This window comes from Haliotis rubra, unplaced genomic scaffold (genome assembly GCF_003918875.1).
Source record: "Haliotis rubra isolate DU_JTF1 unplaced genomic scaffold, ASM391887v1 Scf1516, whole genome shotgun sequence".
Lineage (NCBI taxonomy): Eukaryota > Metazoa > Mollusca > Gastropoda > Lepetellida > Haliotidae > Haliotis > Haliotis rubra.
Genome location: NW_025765466.1, coordinates 40,781 through 65,735, shown reverse-complemented (window position 1 = coordinate 65,735; position 24,955 = coordinate 40,781). Strand labels below are relative to the sequence as shown.

At 38.6% G+C, this 24,955-nt stretch overlaps 1 protein-coding gene across 6 annotated transcripts in view; it reads left to right on the top strand.

The window, feature by feature from the left end:
- The window catches only part of LOC124270425 (ras-related protein Rab-8B-like), a 36,325-nt gene that overhangs the window by 4,191 nt on the left and 7,179 nt on the right, over positions 1 to 24,955 (top strand). For 5 of the 6 annotated variants that reach the window (XR_006896766.1, XR_006896769.1, XR_006896768.1 and 2 more), the window contains exons 1-5: positions 1,804 to 1,953; positions 10,656 to 10,716; positions 12,595 to 12,655; positions 13,900 to 13,977; positions 15,329 to 15,418. Coding sequence is in view for 2 of the 6 variants with exons in the window: in XM_046705460.1 (XP_046561416.1) it covers positions 1,830 to 1,953; positions 10,656 to 10,716; positions 12,595 to 12,655; positions 13,900 to 13,977; positions 15,329 to 15,418 (414 nt within the window). In the remaining 4 variants the exon portion in view is untranslated. Of the gene's footprint in view, positions 1 to 1,803; positions 1,954 to 10,655; positions 10,717 to 12,594; positions 12,656 to 13,899; positions 13,978 to 15,328; positions 15,419 to 24,955 lie in introns of those variants that run through there. The other variant, XM_046705461.1, reaches the window with a different exon arrangement.

Here is a 24,955-nt window from a genome sequence, read left to right as displayed (position 1 = left end):
TACGCCCAAAACCCAGTCAAACATCACGGCTGGTAACTTCAAAATGTTACCAACCCAAACTGAGTTTTACCAGATCAGACAATCCAAAGAAAATAACTCAAGTTTTGGTTTCAATGAATAATTTAATGAACCTGAGATGTGTAGTTACTGTCTATTCACGTCAGACATTTTCAGAGAAATCCAACTCCGCGCATAGATAGGTGTCGCTGTTTCAGTGATAATACGTCAACGCCGTGCTTCGAGCTTGCGATACGATAGTTCAGTGTTCAAACAGTAATAATTTGTCAGGTCTGAATGTAACACTCAATATGAAAAATAGATTCTAAGATATGGTGAATTTACTCAGATATATGGACCATGTTACCTAAATTTTTTGTCAGACCATCGGGTTGGCTAGCGGTAAATTTAGACCGTCCGTCAGAAATCTGGCCCGTCCCGGGCTGTCGGAGAGGCCTTAATTCATAAACTGGTTAAGTGAAAATATTTCTTCTTATTAAGGAAATCTCCTACTTCTGCAAAGTTGATGTACGAACACATGTGGCTAACATGTCCCCACCCACATAAAAATACCGCATTTCCGGGGCGCATATATTTTCAACGGAACTCCAGACCCGGCGCAGAGAGGCTTATTATCATTTCTTGAACAGTTCCTTTATCCCCAGCGCTTATTATAGACCCTCGCTTATGAGAGGAAATACGGTACATATGTCAGATCTCAATAACAAATTCATAGAACCAAACAAGAATGCTGGGAAATCATCGGGAAGAATTACATTATGAAACTGAATTTCAACATATACAGATGTGGTGTAACAACATGTTATGTTATACACACTAGTGAGGTGAACATTTCTCGTTTCATCGAACTAGGGAATGACCTTTCAGCTTTTGGGCGATCATAAGCATAGTTCTAAAGATAATTCATTATTATTGTTATTTTTGTGGGTGCCTGGGAACCACGCAGATCCAGAATTTTCATATTTGAAATTTGTTATTCTCGTCGAGCATGTTAACGAAGACATTGAGCATGTAGCAGTTTAACCTCAGTAACAATCTCTTCCTTTTCTTTTCTGTGTTTCTCTCGCTATTACGTTTAAGAGATAAGACTAACACCACGGCAAAAAAGGTCATGCCGACTACCAACCCTACGTCTATTTAAACAAAAATACACATTGTGATGATTGTTTTAATGAAATATTCATAAAATTTGAAAGAAAATAAAGTCAGCCGCTGTTCATCTCTTAATGGTCAGACTTCCATTTCACTTTTGTAATAAAAGCAAAAGTTGTCAAACAGACCTTTTTTAACGTTTTAAAGGTGTCTTTGTAAATATCCCGGCGTTTTCGTATGTACGGGTTTCTACGGATTAAAGGGGCGGTGGGGTAGTCTAGTGGTTAAAGCGTTGGCTCGTCACGCCGAAGACCCGGGTTCGAATCCCCACATGGGTACAATGAGTGAAGCCCATTTCTGGTGTCCCTCGCCGTGATATTGCTGGAATATTGCTAAAAGCGGCGTAAAACCAAACTCAGTCTGTCAGTTCTACGGATTAAATTGCAAACAAAAATGTCATATATGTACATAAACTGTATTTGAAGTCAGTGATTTGCTCTTATCTCACTGAAGCTTGATAACCCCCCTTTTTATAGTAACGGTATGCATTGACTATCTTATCTGGAACACGTTCTAACAATGCATAGACTCGCTTGCATACATTCGCAATGAAAAACCTCAGCTGACTCATTTGCTCGTGACCCCCAGAAAACCGGAAGTGAACTTTCTTATACGTCACCGTCATTTATGCAAATGAGGGTGTTTCCTGTTCAGACAAAATGGCGAAGACTTACGACTATCTTTTCAAACTTTTACTGATTGGAGACTCCGGTGTAGGAAAAACGTGTTTATTATTCAGATTTTCAGAAGATGCCTTTAATTCTACATTTATATCAACGATAGGTGAGTCAGTATGAACGTACACACAGATGGTCCCGGGGTCTCAAAGTTTTGATGTCCGATGTCAGAAATTCTAAAAATTTCACGCTCTACTCTGACATCGTTGAATTAGTCACACGTATGCTTATTCGACTTTCATTCCTTATGTCTTCCGTGTTTACTGATTTCACGAAATCCGATTTTGTAGTCATAGAGGGAGGCATACTGGTATAATAGACCCTATGTGACAAGTTATGGCCACTTGATCAAACCACGGACCAGTTGCATACCACTAGAAATATTGACATATTTACCTTTAGTTATTTTGTTGGCGAGACGACGGAAAGCTGAAGTGTTGAGAGTGAGCTGAAATATAATGCTTGGTATATAATACACTGTATATCTACCCGTGAGCTGCGAATTAATATTTGTCTGAAATCTGTTTGTATTCAGGAATGTGGCTGTCACAACCTCAATGCAGAGTTGAAACTTCTTAATCTTATTCCTGCTTTAAGAAATACACTATTCATGTGTTCAGTGTCAATTTAAGAAGCTGACATATCACAAAATGAAACTTGTTGTCTTGATCACCTACCTGTGATGGTTATGATTGGTTGTTATTGGTGTAGCATTGATAGTTTTAATTCTAAATTAACAAAACAAAAACAATGATGATCTCACAATCTAAGGTTTAACAGGGCTCCAGATAATTTTTCAACATCAGGAGTACGTACTCCTTATTTTTTCAATATTGAGTACTGGAAAACCTTAAGTGTACATTTAGAGTACTGAATGGAAGCTAATGGACTATCAGTAATCTTGTGTTTCATATATGCACCACAACATTGCTACTCTTGTGTAAACAGGTCAATAAACAATAAAACAATACTTTTTTTCAGATAAATATGTCTGTAAGTGATTCTAAGACCGTACACCATTGCTGTGGTGCGTATCTGCTACGTTTTCTAAATTATTTCCTACCGTATCCTGCATATTTTGTAGCCGTACATACGCCGATACGGCCCTTATCTGGATCCCTGGTTTAATCATATGGAATCCATTGCAACAATGAATCGAGTTGTTGCCATTGATCAGTTTGTGTTCAATTAGCATGAGGCGGTGGGGTAGCCTAGTGGTTAAAGCGTTGGCTCGTCACGCCGAAGACCTGGGTTCGAATCCCCACATGGGTACAATGTGTGAAGCCCATTTCTGGTGTCCCCCCGCCCGTGATGTTGCTGGAATATTGCTAAATGCTGCGTAAAACCAAACTCAGTCAGTCTTATTATAAGTTATGATACACTTTAAATCATGCAAGATTATGGCGTGATAAAAATGTGCATCATGTTAGCCGCTTAATGATGAAACCCTTGTCTACATTCAAATTTCGGGCTAGTGAATTATTTTGTGGGCTAGTAACTTTCCCATGGTCAATTAGCATGAATGAATTACTTTTTACTCTTTCAAGCCCTCTATTAACTTTGGTATTGTGTGTCATAATGTGAAGACCAGACTGCTAACCTTTATGAATAGGCATGCCTATTGTGAAAAGTGATATACCAAACTCATTCTGTATCTGTTACCGTATAAAGTGACAATACAGGCAAATATTGTTATTGGGAATATAGTGACACTGCAGGTATACAATGTATCTGTTATTGTGGATAGAGGGACACACTTTAACATACACTGATTCTGTGAGGCAAGGCAGTCCCTTGAGATGACAAGAACCCCTTTACCCCTCCGTTCAGAGTTCAGTTGACATAACCATTTTTACAGAACAGACACCGATGAATGATTAGGAGCAAAACGGTAAATCGTGGTATTTTGCCTTCGGTTCGGTATACCATAATGCAATCCAAAAATATGGTATTTTCTGTTTTAGTACCGTCATTTCTATCTAGTTACTCAAAATAACAAAGATTGTGGTTAATTTTTTTTCCATGTTATTAAACAAGGTAAAGTTTGGCTCTTGTTGTCAACTTTCTGCATTATGATCATGTCTCATATACCGAACTGTACCGGACCGAACCAAAGGCCTTGTACCGGAATATATACCGTACTGTGGTACGAGTGTACCATTTAACCCCTATAAATGATCATATGCAGTCTAAGTGGAATAATCAACTATTAAAAAGATTACATTCGTGCTTGTATAGGGCTGCAAGGATTACAGTGAGGTGCGAAATAGCCACTAGTCCACTAGCCTGTGGCTAGTAAAAGTCCTTTCGGACCAGTAAATCTCCAGTCACTGGCCTGTCTGGCTAGTGAATTTTCATGGAGTCTATTTTTTAAATATCTCACTATCTTCGACTTCTTATTATAAGGGGCGGTGGGGTAGTCTAGTGGTTAAAGCGTTGCCTCGTCACGCCGAAGACCCGGGTTCGAATCCCCACATGGGTACAATGAGTAAAGCCCATTTCTGGTGTCCCCCGCCGTGATATTGCTGGAATATTGCTAAAAGCGGCGTAAAACCAAACTCAGTCAGTCTTATTATAAGTTATGATACACTTTAAATCATGCAAGATTATGGCGTGATAAAAATGTGCATCATGTTAGCCGCTTAATGATGAAACCCTTGTCTACATTCAAATTTCGGGCTAGTGAATTATTTTGTGGGCTAGTAACTTTCAGGTATAGCTAGTCCGACTGGCTAGCAAGATTTGGAAACTATTTCGCACACTACCCATATCCCCTCTTAGACTTCATTTTACATGGCCCTAATCTAACTCTAAACCACTTCCTGAACCCTTCTTTCATGGCTTTTATATGAATCATGTTACCTGAACACATATCTTTTTCTTCATCGTTAAAATTAAGGATGGACACGGCAGTGTATGAAATAAGCCCCAAACTGTATACTAATCTCGGGTGTTGTATCGTGTTGACCTGTGCCGTAACGACTTTGTGAAATGTGATGTATCCATCATCATGACGTGAATAAACGTGATATTTTAAGTAAATATTTTTAAAGTAAAATATAAGGTTTTTATACTGCCAACTCTACACTCAGTTTTCTGAACAGAGGTTAATCCACACTTAACAAGGCATATACTCAACACAACCCAGCTGGGGACAGTCACTCACAGTCTCACTCGCTGGATGCCAGTGCACTGAATGACTTGTTGGTAGCTGGGCTTCCTGACAAAATGCACTTGGTAAAATGTTTACATTGCAATTTATTCTGTATGTATCAAGATAGTAGATACTGGACAGAAACTTTGTTGAGCCATGGAGTAGTTCCGGCAAGGATATTTTCCCAGACTCAGAAATCGCAGTCTTTCATACTTGAACATCTAAATACTATTTTGTACATACACTCACTCTCTCCTGCAGCCTGAAGCCCATTTCTGGTGCCCCCGGCCGTGATATTGCTGGAATATTTGCTAAAAGCGGCGTAGAACCCAACTCACTCTCACTCTCCTGCAGCATAGATGGTGTGAACATAGTGGGCATGTATTTGAGTTACCTCCCCTTAGCGGGTACTCAAGTTGTCTCTGTTTCGTTTCAGACATGAGTTAAAGTTACCTCCCCTTAGCAAGCACATGAGTTGTTAATAACCAACCATAATTTTGTTGAAACCAACCCTGCCCTGAGTACGTGAGCACTCACTTGAGCCATTTGGTTTAGAATTCATTTGATAGATTTGATGGAGTGTTTTCAGACGTGCCACAGTTCACTCTTGACAGGGGCGGTGGGGTAGCCTAGTGGTTAAAGCGTTGGCTCATCACGCCCAAGGCCCGGGTTCGATTCCCCACATGGGCACAATGTGTTAAGCCCATTTCTGGTGTCCCCGGCCGTGATATTGCTGGAATATTGCTAAAAGCGGCGTAAAACTAAACTCAGTCAGTCACTCTTGACAATGTTTTGAAATTATGGTTTGCCAACTTTGACCATATATCTGATCCATTATCGACATTGAAAGGGAATATCAGTAAGTTAGTGTCTGGTGTGCATTTGAAGTGCATGTTATGCACACTGTATCCAGGGCTCAAGGTTATGTTATGATTACCTGGTCACTTGATCATGTTATCATTAAATTAGGGTATTGATAAGTTTGTTTGGGTTATCAGCATACTTTTTTTTTCTTAGTTTTTGAAATGGATGAATGTCATGGGTTTTGAGCGATGCAGATGGGAGCATATAGTATGTCATGATGTATAAATGGACATAGACAGAAATATGTGCGCTGTACCAGATCAATGTTGTGAACATGGGCTGGCGGGTATCATGCAAAAACTATTTTCTTGGTGCATAAAATTTCCTACAGTGCGTACCTAATGGTGCATCCTATTTCTAAAGAAACTTACCATCATAGAAAGCTATTACTTTATTAATATGCCATGATTATACTCGTGTTTAAACATATTTTTCGTTTGCAATACTCGACAAACTAACTACACACTGTTTATGTCGTTCCATAACATGCGTCAGTTTCGGAGTGAATACTATTTATCAGCCAATGATATAATTTGTTGTATATTTAGCTTGGTAGGCATGGCAGAGAGCAGGCCAGTCAAATAGCAGATGTGATAAATATGTTTTTAGGAAATGGGGGTGATCAAGATAATACTGATTGAAATATTCAAACCCCTAATTGTTCTGGTGTCCCTTAAATTCATACATGTAGGGTCCTGTGGGCCCATATTTTCCAAAACCTAGGAACCACACTGCAAATTATTGGCAAGATAAACAAAAGTCTGTAATTATTGAATGTTACAGTATCTTCATATTTCCAGTAAGGACCATGGAAATAATAATATGGGATGAGATGTTAGGTGTTAAAATTGAACTCAATAGCTCCTATAGCCAGGGTTATGTTTATAATTTGTATCAGCTTGTTTAGCTCCGCACTCAGCAATTTCGAGCTACAGTCCGTTTGACTTCATTTTAGACCGATGAATTCCTCACTAACACAAAATCTAATACATGCAACAAAATCAAACTTTGCACAGTCACATGACTATATATGACCGCAGTCTGTAAATAATCGAATCTTGACCAGACATCCAGTATTTAACAGCATGAGCAGTGATTTAGCTTCATGTCAATGGGTCCGACCACCATGCATCAATCATTTTTCGTACGACAAACATACGTTTGCTGAAGACGAGTTCTAACCCGACTGTATTTTGTATGAACACAACCAACTCATTGTTTGGTTGCTTTGCTGTTTATCGCTGCAATATTCCAGCTCTATGGCAGCATACTGTTAGCAATCGAGTCTGGACCAGACAATCCAGTGATCAACATCATGAGTATCGATGTGCGCAATTGGGAACCGATGACATGCATCAACCAAGTCAGCAAGTCTGACCACCCGATCCCGTTAGTCGCCTCTTATGACAAACATGGGTTGCTGAAGACCAATTCTAACCCGATCTTCACACAACCAATTCAACGTAAAATTATGACATGGTGATTAATAGGGCTGACTATTAATACAGATCTTAGAGATCAATAATCATTAATTAAATAACGATTGATTATCGATTAATATCAGAGAAGTAACTTCCAGCAATAGTGCAAAAAAAAAGTTGGAAAGAAATGAATATTTTTCACACCACCGGTGAGTGGTGACATGTTTATGCTTGGGGCTACTAACAGAACAGTGTCCTGAACAGAATTTAGAAGCAACCCATGAATGAAAATCTAACTTTTTGTATAATGGTGAGAAAAATGTTATTCTTTCACAAATTTATGTACAGTATTATCGATGACACTCTTTTCTTATTGATGATCATTAATAATTTTTTCTATTGATGATATTTTCAATTATTGCTCTTTTTAGCCAGCCCTATTGATTAAGTCTGTCTTTCTGGCCAATATCTAGCTTATATGGAGATCTGTGCGTCATGCGTATAGTTAGTACCAGTTGGTATGATGTCAGCAACGTGGACACGAATCTGACCCAACCCTGATGTGATGTGTGATAACCTCAGCTATCTATGGCTGATTACAACGATGAAATGACGCTTCCGCTTTATGTAACTAAACCATTCTGTTCTTTGTCATAGGAGTGGTCAGTTATGGTCAGGCTCCGTTGACTGCGTGTGGTGGTACTTTGATCAGGTTGAGTGTGTGTGATGGTACTTTGGTTGAGTGTGTGGGATGGTACTTTGGTTGAGTGTGCAATGGTACTGTGGCTGAGTGTGCGATGGTACTTTGATTGAGTGTGTGAGATGGTACTTTGGTTGAGTGTGTGATGGTACTTTGGTTGAGTGTGAGATGGTACTTTGGTTGAGTGTGTGTGATGGTACTTTGGTTGAGTGTGTGAGATGGTGCTTTGGTTGAGTGTGTGTGATGGTACTTTGGTTGAGTGTGTGCGATGGTACTTTGGTTAAGTGTGTGTGATGGTACTTTGGTTGAGTGTGTGATGGTACTTTGGTTGAGTGTGTAATGGTACTGTGGCTGAGTGTGCGATGGTACTTTGGTTGAGTGTGTGTGATGGTACTTTGGTTGGTGTGTGTGATGGTGGTTGAGTGTGAGATGGTACTTTTGGTTGAGTGTGTGTTTGATGGTACTTTGGTTGAGTGTGTGAGATGGTGCTACTTTGGAGTGTGAGTGTGTGATGGTACTTTGGTTGAGTGTGTGATGGTACTTTGGTTGAGTGTGTGTGATGGTACTTTGGTTGAGTGTGCGATGGTACTTTGGTTGAGTGTGTGATGGTAGTGCTTTGGTTGAGTGTGTGATGGTACTTTGGTTGAGTGTGTGTGATGGTGCTTTGGTTGAGTGTGTGATGGTACTTTGGTTGAGTGTGATGGTACTTTGGTTGAGTGTGTGTGATGGTACTTTGGTTGAGTGTGTGATGGTACTTTGGTTGAGTGTGTGTGATGGTGCTTTGGTTGAGTGTGTGTGATGGTGCTTTGGTTGAGTGTGTGAGATGGTGCTTTGGTTGAGTGTGTGTGATGGTACTTTGGTTGAGTGTGTGTGATGGTACTTTGGTGTTGAGTGTGAGATGGTACTTTGGTTGAGTGTGTGTGATGGTACTTTGGTGTTGAGTGTGAGATGGTACTTTGGTTGAGTGTGTGTGATGGTACTTGGGTCAGGTTGAGTGTGTGTAATGGTGCTTTGATAAGGTTGAGTGTGTTTGATAGTAGTTTTATCAGGTTGAGTGTGCAATGGTGCTTTGGTTGAGTGTGTGTGATGGTACTTTGGTTGAGTGTCAGATGGTACTTTGGTTAAGTGCATGTGATGGTACTTCTGTTGAGTGTGTGTGATGGTACTTTGGTTGAGTGTGTGCGATGGTACTTTGGTTGAGTGTGCGATTGTACTTTGGTTTGAGTGAGTGTGATGGTACTTTGGTTTGAGTGTGTTTGATGGTACTTTGGTTGAGTGTGTTTGATGGTACTTTGGTTTGAGTGTGTTTGATGGTACTTTGGTTGAGTGTGTTTGATGGTACTTTGGTTTGAGTGTGTTTGATGATACTTTGGTTTGAGTGTGTTTGATGGTACTTTGGTTGAGTGTGTTTGATGGTACTTTGGTTGAGTGTGTGCGATGGTACTTTGGGCAGGTTGAGTGTGTGTAATGGTGCTTTGATCAGGTTAAGTGTGTTTGATAGTAGTTTTTATCAGGTTGAGTGTGTGTGATTGTACTTCGGTTGAGTGTGTTTGATGGTACTTTGGTCAGACTTGGTGGCTTGGTTATGTGATTTGTGAGAGTGTGTGTGATGGTAACAGCTCCTAACTAGAACTGGTTATCGTTCCATTTTGTCAGATCGATAATGGTAGCATCGGTGAAAACGTGTGTGAAATGGCATGCTTATTTCACCTCATTCCATGCGCATACAACTTACGCATTCCATGTTCACGAGGGTCCGTATAACCTTAGTGTTGATTATACATATTTTACACTTATAGAACAAAACCTGTAATTAAAATTACGCAATTCTAGGATATATTTCTTTTGGTTAAATAATGGTTTTAACAGGTATTATATTTTACTGATCACTGTGTCAGAATTCTTCTATATTATTGCATATGTTCTAAATCACCGGTAGATCGCCGGGAAACGTGTGCACAGCTAATTGCTATTTCCGGCTGTATATACGAGACAAATACACACGGTAATCTTGATCCCTGCATATAATACAATTCCGAGCAAAAACAAATTTGAACTGTAAAGGTAAATAATCTTGTCTACTGATGTTTAATTGCAAATTGGACGTCTTCACTGACAAAGTCGTTTCTCTTGTTCATTCACGCGAAACGATACGATGTTGTTTTCTTACTGCTGGTCACCAGAATAAAAAAACTGACAAAAGTGTAACCCATAGATAAGCTGACCGCCTTCTACAGGCTGCCTTTTTTGGTCTTCAAAATTTGGCTTACCTACGGTAATATATGGTACTTACATTTACAATTCCTCTTTCAGCCAATTAGAAAATAGCTAACCTGTAATACCTGACGTGACCTTTTTGGGACACCCCAATCTAAACATATCTAGCATTGCCATTGGCTGACAGGGGAGGCATGCACACTTGTGTACACAGCTTCCGTTTTAGAGGTAAACAAGCAATGATGACCAGAGTGTTCGGTAAAAAGAAAACATGACAAGGTAGCATAAACGTTTTAATGTGTGTGCATCCAAATAATAATTATTTCCGATTATCGATCTGCAGTTTATTTGTAACTGACAATCGTATATTTTGACTTGATCGGACGATTAACCGATCCTACGATTAACTGCTCCAGCACTACTCCTAACTGTTGCTTTGTTTTGTTTTTCAGGAATCGACTTCAAAATTCGAACTATCGAGCTTGATGGTAAAAAGATCAAGTTACAGATATGGTAAGTGCCCATTCCATTCAAACCAGTCTTGCTTAACTTGGTAGCATTGGCAATGCATTATGATACAAGGTGCCATTCTAAGAAACGGTCTTAGTGGCAAGGTGATTGTAACTCCCACAATTTAACATAGACAAAGACAGAGGTAGTGCTATTGTTCTTTTGTACGACAGATGGGGGCGGTGGGGTAGCCTAGCGGTTAAAGCGTTCGCTCGTCACGCCGAAGGCCCGGGTTCGATTCCCCACATGGGTGCAATGTGTGAAGCCCATTTCTGGTGTCCCCCACCGTGATATTGCTGGAATATTGCTAAAAGCGGCATTAAACCATACTCACTCACTCATTGTACGACAGATGATTATGTTGAGAGAGTGGATGTACATATTTTCTGAATTCTGACGTTAATGTTACTTACCATGTTCAATTGCTGTCAATTGTTGTCATGGATACAGAAGAGATAACATAAGAGAAAATTCCCTTCAGACCCACCGCCATTTTGTTTTAAGAAACATAATTTGTGGATGAATTTCTTTTTAGACTTTATTTTGAGCAATACAAATTACCCCACCCCACCGATCACATCCAGTCACCACACCCAATCACCACATCCTATCATCACACCCAATCACCACATCCAGTCACCACACCCAATCACCATCACCACATCCTATCACCACACCCAATCACCACATCCAATCACCATACCCAATCACCACACCCAATCACACACCATCACACCATGTTCCAATCACCACACACTATCACCACACCCAATCACCACATCCAATCACCACACCCAATCACCATCACCATAATCACCAATCCCACATCACCATCACCCCATCCACCCAATCCACTGCACTATCACTACACCCAATCACCACACCCAATCACCACATCCAATCACCACACCCAATCACCACACCCAATCACCACATCACACTATCACCACACCCAATCACCACATCCAATCACCATCACCACACATTATCACCACATCCTATCACCACATCCACCTTCACACACCAATCACCACATCCTATCACCACACCCAATCACCATCCATATCACCACACCAATCACCACATCCAATCCACCACATCCAATCACCACACCCAATCACCACACCCAATCACCACACCCAATCACCACATCCTATCACCACACCCAATCACCACATCCAATCAATCACCAAACATTATCACCAAATCCTATCACCACAACCAATCACCAAACCCAATCACCACATCCAATCAATCACCACACATTATCACTACAACCAATCACCAAACCCAATCTCCAATCACCACATCCAATCACCACACCCAATCACCACACCCAATCACCACATCCTATCACCACACCACCACAATCACCACACTATCACCATACCCAATCACCACACCTAATCACCATCACCACACCCCAATCACCACATCTTATCACCACACCCAATCACCACACACTATCACCACATCCAATCAATCCCCACACATTATCACCACATCCAATCACCACACCCAAATCACCAAACCCAATCACCACATCCAATCACCACACCCAATCACCACACCCAATCACCACACACATCCCATTACCACACCCAATCACCACACTATCACCATACCCAATCACCACACACTATCACCACACACTATCACCATACCCAATCACCACACCCAATCACCATACCCAATCATCTCACCCAATCACTGCATCCAATCACTACACCCAATCACTTCATCCAATCACTACATCCAACTACCTTTCTGGGGAATTGAAACCAGGCCTTCAGTGTGTCAAGCGAACGCCTTAACCACTAGGCCACCCCACTGCCCCTGAATGCCACCCTGACATCACAATCAGTTTGTCTCTTGTTTCAGGGACACCGCCGGCCAGGAGCGGTTCCGTACCATCACTACAGCATACTACAGAGGGGCCATGGTGAGCCTCACAGGGCAGAGTTTAAACATTTAACTAGAGCCATCCATATAGGGCATCCTGTGCCATGTAGACACATGTACACAAACTTGACATTGTAGGGGTAGTAGTAAGTGTAGACTGTTGGAGTCATTAAAGCTTAAAACAATTTAGCCTTCATAGTACCAGCACACATAACATAAGCACTATATATTGCTTTTTTCTTCTTAACAATCTTCTTAAAGTGACATTTGTACTCCGATACGATACCTCTCTAGACATGCATCACACCGACTTTCTCCCACCATAAGCTGACTTAGAATCCAGTAGTGTACACTGGGTTTGACGTCTTTATATGGCATTTTAGAAGTTGGGAAGTACAATATTGACAAACTTTATGGATGACAACTCCTTTTTGTAATGATTGTGACATGTTGAAGCTACAAAAATGTCGCAAATATTGCACTCTTGAAATAAAGGAAGTTGTGATCCATACGACACCTCTCTAGACCTGCATCACCCCTGACTTTCTCCAACATTGCGCTGACTTGTCCTGGTACAATTCAGTAGTGTATGCTGGGTTTTACCAGTGTATGAAATAAGTCAAAAACCCAGCCAGACATCAGGGCTGGTAACTTCAAAATGTTACCAGTCCAAAATAGATTTAACCAGACCAAATATGGTGAATGTACCCAGATATTTGGAACATCTACCAGGGCTCCAGATAAGGTCCGTATCGGCGTATGTGCGGATAAAAAATATGCAGGATACGGTAGGAAATAATTAGAAAACGTAGCAGATACGCACCACAGCAATGGTGTATGGTCTCAGAATCATTTACAGCCGTACTTATCTGAAAAAAGTATTGTTTTATTGTTTATTGACCTGTTTACACACTAGTAGCAATGTTGTGGTGCATATATGAAACAAAACACAAGAATACTGATACTCCATTAAATTCCATTCAGTACTCTAAATGTATTCTTAAGTTTTTCCAGTACTCCTATATTGAAAAAATAAGGAGTACGTACTCTTGATGTTGAAAAATTATCTGGAGCCCTGATCTACAATTTTTACCAGACCATCAGGGTGGCTAGCTGTAAATTTAGACCGTCCGTCAGAAATCTAGACTGTCTCTGGCTGTCGGACAGGCCGTATTTCATACACTGGTTTTACACCACATTATTCATAGTGGTGTCCGTCGTATTTGATGCATAATTTTGGCTACATTTTGGGGATGTTATTTTCACTGCGTCTTTGTGTTTCAGGGCATTATGCTGGTGTATGACATCACAAATGAAAAGTCATTTGAAAACATACGAAATTGGATTCGTAACATAGAAGAGGTAAGAACGTAGACATTCCTTTCCGCCAGCACGAAACCCAGCCAGACATTTATTGTAGATAAAGCCCCATTCATGATGGCTCTAAGGATGCAATCTCTCACAAAAACTGTTTTAAAGCCCCTTCAGCTTTATTGGTTTGTGATCAGTGAAATGATTCAATGCCATGAAATCATGACTCATTACAACTTGAATATCACCCATGTTTGGAAGGCTGGGAACCCGTGAAGATCCGGGTTAGAATTGTTTTTCACCAACCCATGCTTTGTCTGTTGTTTAAAGCTGCACTGAGCAATATTCCAACTATACTAGGCACATAAAGAAACTGTGCATTGTCAAAATATTATCCCAGTTGATAAGTACGATAACAATGTCAAAGGTACATATAAACTTTAATGGAGGGATCATGAGACCATAACAAGTCAGGAGAATTTCAATTGAAAAGTCAATCACAATGACGTCACGAGTCCATAAGCAGGACAGGGGTCAAACGACCATGTCACAAGCTCAATAACGGGTATGTCCACCATCGGCATTGAGAACAGCAGTGCATCGATGACGCATAGAGCCTATCAAATGTGCAAGGAAGGCTTTGTGTTCAGAGCTCAACTCTAAACCCACTTCACCCATCTTCAACCAAATTTTGTATGCTTAATACCAATACCAATTATTAGTGAGCTTAGAAGCATCAACCATATACATATACATGTACTGCTATAAAACATGTATGATATGTATTTTCATACTTAGATATTTTGAAATTGAAGGGATCAAATGAATTGTTTGAGGTCTCAATGTTGAATCGGGGGAAAGGGGAGACATCTGCTTTTACGAGTAAAAACACTTTCTGGTTGTTACTGGCTTCCCTATGTCATTGCAGTCCCAATCCCCTATTGTACGGTATAAACATCTCCTCACGCTTGTATATATGCTTCTCTGGTCTCAGTGTGTTCTTCCTTTGCTTGATGGGGCGGTGGGGTAGCCTAATGGTTAAAGCGTTGGCTGGTCACGCCGAAGACCCGGGTTCGAATCCCCACATGGGCACAATGTGTGAAGCCCATTTCTGGTGTCCCCCGCCGTGATGTTGCTGGAATATTGCTAAAAGCGTCGTAAAACCAAACTCAGTCAGTCAGTCCCTTGCTTAATAACGGTGTTAGAACCTGCACCGAGATAATGCTCTTACTGCATTAAAGACGTTGTCCATCCATGTAATATTATCCTTCCTCACACACGTTCACATTGCTACGTGAGTACAATTACCTCGAATGCAACATTGTGCCCCATTTCACTACCTCACCAAGATTATCTTTTGAATTTGCTCGTTTATTTTTATTGTGAATGTTGATTGTTGCAGCATGCGTCGAAGGATGTTGAGAAGATGATCTTGGGCAACAAGTGTGATATGAACGACAGACGACAGGTGTCGAAGGAGAAAGGCGAGCAGGTAGGCACTGGTTGTAAATCCAACCTGAGGATCACATGTCACCACTAAGGATCTCCTGATTCACGTGTATGTCTGTGTGTTGTTGATATATTCTCAGATGGTAGGCTATTTCATAGATACAGTATCAGAGATACAGATAAGCTGCGTATCTCCGTAAATTATGCAAATATTTATATGAAAACTCAATTCCTATTAAGTCTATTGCATACAAGTACGCTTGATTTTTCGTAAATACTCAATAAACGTGATCTTACATGCGTACACACATGAATACACAGAAGTATGTGGAATAACTGAGGTATATTGAGAGGTTCTATTTCAGCACATGAACTTGGCAACTTGCAGTCATTTCTCATATTACAGATCAAATATAAATAGCAAGCACGTAAACCAACATTTAAACTTTATTATATTTTTACAGTTAATGGAAAATGGCAAAATACCCAATTGAGTTTTGAGTGAGGTGGGTACATTTTATTTGGTTACTTGAAGGAAAATAAAGATGTGGCCCAATTGAGATGAACACAAGTGAGTACATAACTCAATGACCCAATGACCCAAAAAGTTATCTGCGTCTCTGCTGTAGTGATGCATATTTTAATCTTGAATCAATTCACACTGGGAATATTTTCAGGCTATGGCCTTTGTTTGTGAAATGGCCGCCATCTTCATTAATGATAAACAAGTAGCTCTAGTTTAGTTGGAAATTTGAATAACACTGATCAAAATGAAAGATTTATTTTCAAACTGAGATTAGTTTTAAGTTGTGGGACTTATGTGTACTATGACAGCACAAACGTTTCCACATAGGTGATGTCTGAATTTGACCAGTACATAAAATAGTGTAAAACATAATATTGAGCATTGCACAAAGTGAATGGCTTGACACAGCTGACTGTGAGTGCCTTTTCAGTACTTGTCAAAGAAACACATGCAATGTAAAATACCTGCTAATTGTCTGACAGTCTACTCTCCGAGGAAACACAGAAAATGTTGTGATAGTAAACACAACCCAGGTGCGGGAACCAGTTAAAAGGGAAGTGTACACGATAAAATCACATTTATTCTTATGTGAAGCAAAGTGAAATATTTTACTTATTTAGTATCAATGTTTGAAATTATACACTCATTTTTCTTGCAATGAAAGTATAACCCTCAAAATAAGGGCTGAAATGTTATGCCATTATGCAGCCCTTGTTTTCCGAGCTAAACAGACCAGAGTTACCTCCCTTTGATTATGACGTAATTGGTGCCTCTTGATTTAGACGGGTCTCCTGTCTTGTCCCAAATCAAAAGTTAATAATGCTGAAAAATAGTAACGCAAGAAAAGTTTGTGAAAGTACGAAAGAAGCATAAGAACTGAAAATGAAACAGCAGGACAGATTGATCGTGTGTATTTTCATTCATAGCCTCACCTCGATGAAAATACCACATATGTGTAACAATGTTGACGTACATATGACATCACTATCGGAAGCGACATTCTCAAAATGGCGTGTCCACTGACATGAGTATGCCGGATTTTTCGACGGAAAATTTCGTTGTTTCAAGCAACGTATATACATAAATGTGACGTGTAAGTAGACCGAAACATTCTGACAATCTGCTTGTTCTTATTTTCTTTTGTTATAATTGTGGCCAAGGGAAATAGTCAGAAATGAGGAGAACTTCCATCGTCGGTGTGCGTGAGTTTTCGTCAGTCATGGTGTCATGCTTTAAGAAACTATAATTAGGGAGGTCAGGCTAATTTTGTACATGCATTTTATTACTCAGAAGTGTACACACACTTTCAGTTCATGAATAAGTGAGTAAAAAGCACTTTTCCTTTTTAATTTATGTCTAAAACTTTTTGAGATATGAATGTTTTATTAGTGTATATAGCCGCCATTTTGTTTTCCAAGATGGCCACCATTCAGTTTGGCCACAATGAAGGGATTAAAAAGGGCCAGGGAAAAAGATTGAATAGGTTTTTTTCTATTTAATATGTATTATTCATCTGAAAAAAATGTGTTCAAACAAACCATTCATAATCAACTAATTGTTTGTATTAAAACTCTTAACTTTATACTGTCAAACCATGGAAAAACAGGAATTTGTACGGCCAAGAATAGACAAAATTGCCCAACTTTGAATGGTCACAATACGTGTGCAAATAACTGACAATCAGTTCAAGATTGCTAATGTGATTAAAAACAACTATTTTATCCCAATAAATGAAGTTAAAAACAATTAATCCTTCATTTTCTATCTCAAAAGATCATCCAAATTTTGCTATTTTGTCATGTTTCATCTCATAATAGATGTGGCACCATGTTATGGTCCAATGACACGCACAAAAATTAACATAAAATTTCTAATAAAGAAGATATCCTGATGAAATTTGGAAGGCAGGTAGATCTTTCCATTTGCTACATTTGTAGCTACTGCAACACAATATTTACTGCAAGTAATAAGGCTTTATCTCTCATAATAAGAAACAACAAACCAGATATGTGGTTTTGATATATTTTATTCAGTTTCATCGGCACACATCACCATCTGAAGACTAGTGTTCATTAATGATTCACTGAAGATGACAATGTTCATTGTTAATGCTCTAAACAAAGTACAATGACCATACAGTCATCACCAACACCTAGTTTCTATTCATTATTTGAATCCAAATATTCATGTGTAAAATAGTGAAAATAGTGAATAATTACCTTAGTAAACAATCTAAAGTCAATCCATGCTCATATTTCATTTATGATACAAGTCTAGATCATAACACAAGTGCATTTTTCATGCTTATGTTTTAAAATGAAAAGAAATAATATATATAATTATATGATAAATAATAAATGTTGCCAAACAGAGATAAACTCTCATCCATAAACAGGATGTGAGAAAATTAAATTTGACAGTATTAACCAGTTATTTGATGTAAGAGAAGAGCATACCATGTTTCCAGTTTAGATAATAAGATCAGGTTATATCTAAACTGAAAACACAGTAGACTCATCCCTTGTTACCGGTATGAAAGCGGGGAGGGCTCCAACAAAAGACAATGGTTCAGGATAAGGTCAGGATTGGGATACTGAAAGAAGAAATACATCATTTGAAAAATTAATTAATATAGTCTTCATACAATGAATCTAGTTTTTGGTGGTTATTTTCCCACTCTCATGAAGTATAATTTTCCATTTAGTGAGATGACATCAAGTCCAGAACAAAATACATATTTATTTTCAACAATGTTCATAATCTACAGATATATATGATGATAACTTGATAGTAAAAGACATGGGTAAAAGTTCCCCTAAAATCTGAAAAATATTTGGTAAATATTGTTGTTTTGTAATGGTATATCTCACATATTTTTAGGGTTTAGTGGTTAAAGCCAGTGGGATAGTTCTAAGAACTGCTCAAGGTTTGGTTGCCAAAAAACACCAATCCATGTAAAAAAATTCAAATAAATAAATACATACACCAACCCTCATTTTTTCATTGGTGTAAAAATACAAAGTAGGAAAGTTCAAATCTGTTATTTATGATATTTCGTTACAATTATGTAATTTCTACAGTGAAATTTAATACCATGTTACCATACTCATGTCAAGTCAAAGCAAACACATTTCACCAATAATTATTTCATTGTGATAATGGTACGAGGGTTAACGAAGCAAACCGGAAGTGAAACTGAGAAATAGTTTTCGGTAGTTTCCATGTGTGTATGATAGAAATTTGGTCGGCAATTTATTGGAAGTTAGCTGTATCTTGTTGACATAATCTGGCTAGAATGCACTTTACCGGGGCGCAGCCCTCGCTGCTCCCTTTACGATCCTTAGGGTTAGGGTTAGGCACGCTTTACGATCCTTAGGGTTACGGTTTAGGGTTAGGCACCCTTTACTATCCTTGGGGTTAGGCACCCTTTACGATCCTTGGGGTTAGGCACCCTTTACGATCCTTAGGGTTAGGGGTAAGGGTTAGGGTTAGGGAACCCCAGCAGTGCTAATTAGTCTGAAAAAGTGCGCCCGGTAGAGTGCAGTACTCCCCATAATCTCATTTCTAGGTGGGTGTGTTTAATGGGAGCAGACAATGAAAGCACACAAAACTGTCGTCCTCAATTAAGTTGTGACGAGGTGTAGCAAAAAACAACATGGATTAGTCCATAATGATATTAGGACATTCGCTGTCATGAAAACATCAGTGTACATAAACAAATAGTTTTAAAGGGCAAGTGTACACGAAAATTAACCTTTTTGTCTGCACTTTTTCATCATAAAAAGTGTTTTTCAAGTAGTTTTATATCCAAACCTGTACATATATTAGAAGTAACTAATTTATTTTTTGCGTTATATCAATTCATATTTTCAACATTTACCAAGAGTTCTATGTCCACAATAAACACACCATGGCTTATGTCCCTTGGAAATGACGTCATTGGTGCCCAAACGATAAACGAATGACGTCGTCAGATCTTATTAGACCCATTTCACGTGGTGCAGGTATAGGTGTGGTTCTTGTGTCTCGATGCGCAGGCTACTGTTTTAATCCACCTGTTGCTTGGCCGTCAGCTGACTATGTGGTCAGTTCTACACTGTAATGACGTTGCAGTTTGAAAAAACGTATACATTGTACTAAAAGTGTTAACACGTAACCAAATTGTATAACATATTCAACCTGAGTCGGTCGCCTTTCCAACAGTATCTTTTTTCATTACACCTAAAACGTATATTATATGCACTATATCGTTCTACGTTTGTTACTAAAGTTCTTACATAAATCGTACGATATGTCCCTCCTCTTCCACCTTCACTTTGATATCGATAGTACATATCCAAATACATCACGCAGATAAATGCAATTTGCAGTTCTAAACAGTGTTTGAAATTCGTTTTTCTATGATATCATCCGCTAATTGTATATAAAATTTACTGAAAAGTACATGCATCGTAAATCTCGCCAGTTTTGACACGTTACTAAATCACCATTCACTGCGTTTTGGCGTAATTTATGGTATGTCTTAATTCAAATGTCAAATTTTACTGGGAGAATTGAATTTAAAGAAAAAAGACGGATCATTGTGATCAGCGGTAGTTTTGTTGTTGCATGATCGAATCACCAATGCTCGTTCTGAAACATTATCGATGAACCGAGAATCGCAGAGAATGTTTTGGAAAATACGCAAACGTCAAAGTGAATTTTCAGCCATATTACATAGTGTTCATAAAATCACGTCACATGTATGTCGGTTATGTTTCATCCATAAAATCAATTGTATAATTCAACACCATCTTCCTTACACGAATCCCTGAATTCCTCATACAGTTAAAAAAAAAACCTGACAAAAGTGACTCTGTCACCAATACGAAGTGTTTCAGTGAAATCTAACGAAATATATCAAGGATATGAGATGCCGCGCTGTGAAAGAAAACTTGTTTGAAATGTATACAAAGCCAATCTCAGATTTTACTCAGTGTATCCGTTCGCCTACTTGTTGCATACAATTGCTCATTATTTTTAGAACATGCATGGGAAAGGTATCGTAGCAAGCGATAGTTAAATAAAAAAGGTGTATTCCAATGATTTTCTAGATTCATCACAACATATTATAGTTTTTTGAAAGCATGACGCCACAACTGACGCAAACTCACGCACAACGATGACGGTACTTCTCTTAATTTCTGACTATTTCCCTTGGTATCAATGAAAACAAAAAGAACATAACAACCAGCAGACTGACAGAATTTTCGGACTACTTACATGTCACATTTATGCATATACGTTGCTTGAAACAACGAAAATTTCCTTCGAAAACTCAGGCCTACTCGTGTCAGTGAACACGCCATCTTGATAGTGATGTCATACGGACGTCAACATTGTTATACATATTTGGTATTTTCATTGAGTCGAGGTTATGAATGAAAACACACACGCTCAATCCGTCCTGCTGCTTACATTTTCTGTTCTTATGCTTCTTCCGTATTTTCAGAAACTCTTTTTCACATGATTAATATCAGTATTATTATCATTTGATTTGGGACTAGACAGGAGACCAGTTTAAAATCAAGTGGCACCAATTACGTCATAATCAAAGGGCGGTAACTGTGGCCTGTTTAGCTCGGCAAACAAATACCTCATATTGGCATAACATTTCAGCACTTATTTTGAGGGTTATATTTACATTGTAAGAAAAATGAGTGTATATTTTCAAACATTGGTATTAACTAATTAAAACAGTTCACTTTGATTCACATAAAAATAAATGTGATTTATTCGTGTTCACTTCCCCTTTAAATGGTGTAATGGCACAGATAAAATGCTTGTTCCATTTATATTTGTCAACAAGAGGCACAGCCCTTACCTCTCAGGTCAGGGCGTGTCAGCAAGTGCTCCACTTTCTCCCTCGTCACCCCCACTACGGACCAAGACCATTCGATCAGCGACTGTCATGACAGCACTGCTGTGATGGAAATTGGGGTTAATTACGACCCAGTGTAAACAGAGACAACATGTCAGTGATAATAGTGTTTGGAAGGAATTATCAGGATTGAGATTAAACATACGATGTCTTGAAGGTTTTGGTTGTTGATACATTCACTGTTAGTGACAGCGGTAAAAATTGGAAGAGTACACTTTTATACATGGGGAGAGGTAATTATAAAATCACTATTTTCTTCAATGGTTTACCTTTTTTCTAAAAAAACCTTTAATTCACATCACATTTTTACATTATACCTTATGTAAGTCTTGTGTAGTTATGTAACCTGTCACATTGTCCGTGGGGACACTTTCATTTTTGGCGCTCCCCTCTTCCATAGTGTCTGTTTGCGAGTCAGCTCTCATGTCTGCCGTGAGAGAGGGGAAACGATGGAACTTCGTTTGCAAAATAGTATGTGTGCCTAGCATTTTACGGTTTTATGCCCCCGCCATATATGGCAGGGGCATATAGGGTTACCCTCGGTGTCCGTCCGAGACAGGGAATGTATTCTATCCACTTCTCCACCATAACCGCTCTGTGGAATTCAATGAACTTATACATGGGCTTTCTTGGGACGCTAATGGTGTGCATCTCATATTTTGTTTTTTTATTTTATTGGTTTATTTTGTAAGTTTAGAGACATTTGAACTTAGGTACATTTTGCTGAATTTCTCTATGATGATAGTGTTATAGGGGATGAAGTCTATCCACTTCTCCACAAAAACTGCTCAACAGAATTGAACAAACTTCTACATGTCTTTTGTAGGGACTCTAAAGGTGTGCATTTCATAATTCTTTTATGCAATTTCTTAATTTTGTCACTTTTACAGATGTTTGAACTTAGTTGAATTTTGTTCTATTCAGCCTGTTCGTTCCATCCAACAGGGGGTGTACATTATCCACTTCTCCTCAAAAACTACTTTATGGAATTCATTTAGATTACACATGTGCTTTATAGGGACTCTAAAGGCGTGCATCTCATATTTTGATTTTGTATTTTATTTATTTTTCCAATTTCAATGCCGTTTGAACTTAGATAAATTTTGTTGAATTTCTCTCTGAATATAGTGTTATAGGGGATGAAGTCTATCCACTTCTCCACAAAAGCTGCTCAACAGAATTGATTGAGCTTCTACGTGTGTTTCATTGGAACTCTTAAGGTGTGCATCTCATACCTTGTTCATCCAATTTCTTAATTTTGTCACTTCTACAGATGTTTGAACTTAGTTGAATTTGGTTCTATTCATCCTGTTCGTCCCGTACAACAGGGGGTGTACTTTATCCACTTCTCCTCAAAAACCACTGCACAAAACTCATTTAGCTTACATATGTCTTTTATGGAGACTCTAAAGGTGTGCATCTCATATTTTTTTTTGTATTTTATATTTTTTTGTATGTTTAGAGACATTTGAACTTAGATAAATTTTGTTGAATTTCTCTCTGATGATAGTGAAATAGGGGATTACCGGGTAGGTCTATCCACTTCTCCACAAAAACTGCTCAACAGAATTGATTAAGCTTATATGTGTGTTTCATTGGGACTCGAAAGGTGTGCATCTCATAGTTGCATAGATGTTTATTGAACTTGTTCGCGAATGTTGTTCAATTATCGATCTTTATATGATAATAGGTTGTGTTATCTAACCCTTCTACACATTGTTTGTAGTGTTTTGAAGTACTTCAGTGGGACCCTGAATGTGTGAACTCTACCCACAGCAGCGGGGGCATCCGTGTCCCTGGACACAATGTTTTCTTGTTTCAGTTATGGATTTTAGAAACTAGATAGCCTGGAAATGTACGGTGGCGATTCGTTTTCCCGCCATTTTAATTTTTTCTCAGAACATTTTGGTAAACTTACCTTTGAATGATTCTCCTATTTTTACTGTGAACCCTGAGGGTAGGAATATTAGATGGTGCCATTTTGGCAAATGGGAGCACACCATTGTAAACCTAACAAGTTGCATATGTGAAGAAACATTCAATTCATTATGAAATAAGATGGAAAACAAAACAAAAATAGACATAATGTTTTATTAAGACATTCTTCACAAGCATATATGTTATTTTTATTTCTGTTTATGAAACTGAAATGTGATGAATTTTGATTAGTTTCACTTTCAAAACAAGATGGCCACCGTGCCTGACCTCCCTACTATAATATGTTGTGATGAATTTCGGACATCATTGGAATACACCTATTTTATTTTACTATGGCTTGCTACAATACCTTTCCGATACATAGTCTAAAACTAATGAGCAAGTGTTTGCAACAAAAGTAGGTGAACAGATACACAGAGAGAAATCTGAGATTGACTTTGTTTACATTACAAACAAGTGGTCCTTTCCCAGTCCGGCATCTGATATATTTCGTTAGATTTCACTGAAACGTTTGGTATTGGTGACAAAGACCATTTATAATTTTATTTTGAACTGTATGAGGAATTCAGGGATTTGTGTAAGTGTACGTGTGACGTGATTTTATAAACACTCTGCAATAAGGCTGAAAATTCACTTTGACGTTAACTGTGCGTATTTTCCAAAACATTCTCAGCGATTCTCGGTTCATCGACAATGTTTCAGAACGAGCATTGGTGATCCGATCAAACAACAACAAATATACCGCTGAACACAATTATACGTGTTTGTTTTGTTATTTTTTATTCATTTATTTATTTTGGGTGTGTGTGTGTTGGTTGGTTGTCTTTTAAATTCAGTTTTCCTAGCTAAATTTGACATTTGAATTAAGACATACTATAAGTTACGCAAAACAGAGTGAATGTGAATGGTGACTTCGTAATGGGTCAAAACAGGCCAGATTCATGGTGCATGTAATTTTAAGTATATTTGCCTTACAATGAGTGGATGATGTCATAGAAAAACGAATTTCAAACCGAATTGAAAACTGCAAACTGCGTTTATCTTCGTGATGGATTTGGATATGGTATCGATAGGTGCGAAGAGTGGAAGAGGCTGGACATATATTGTAGATTTATGTTAGAATTATGTAACAAACGTAGAATGCCGACACATTCACCGATGGCAGGTTAGATGTAGTGAATAAACGTTTTAGTTTT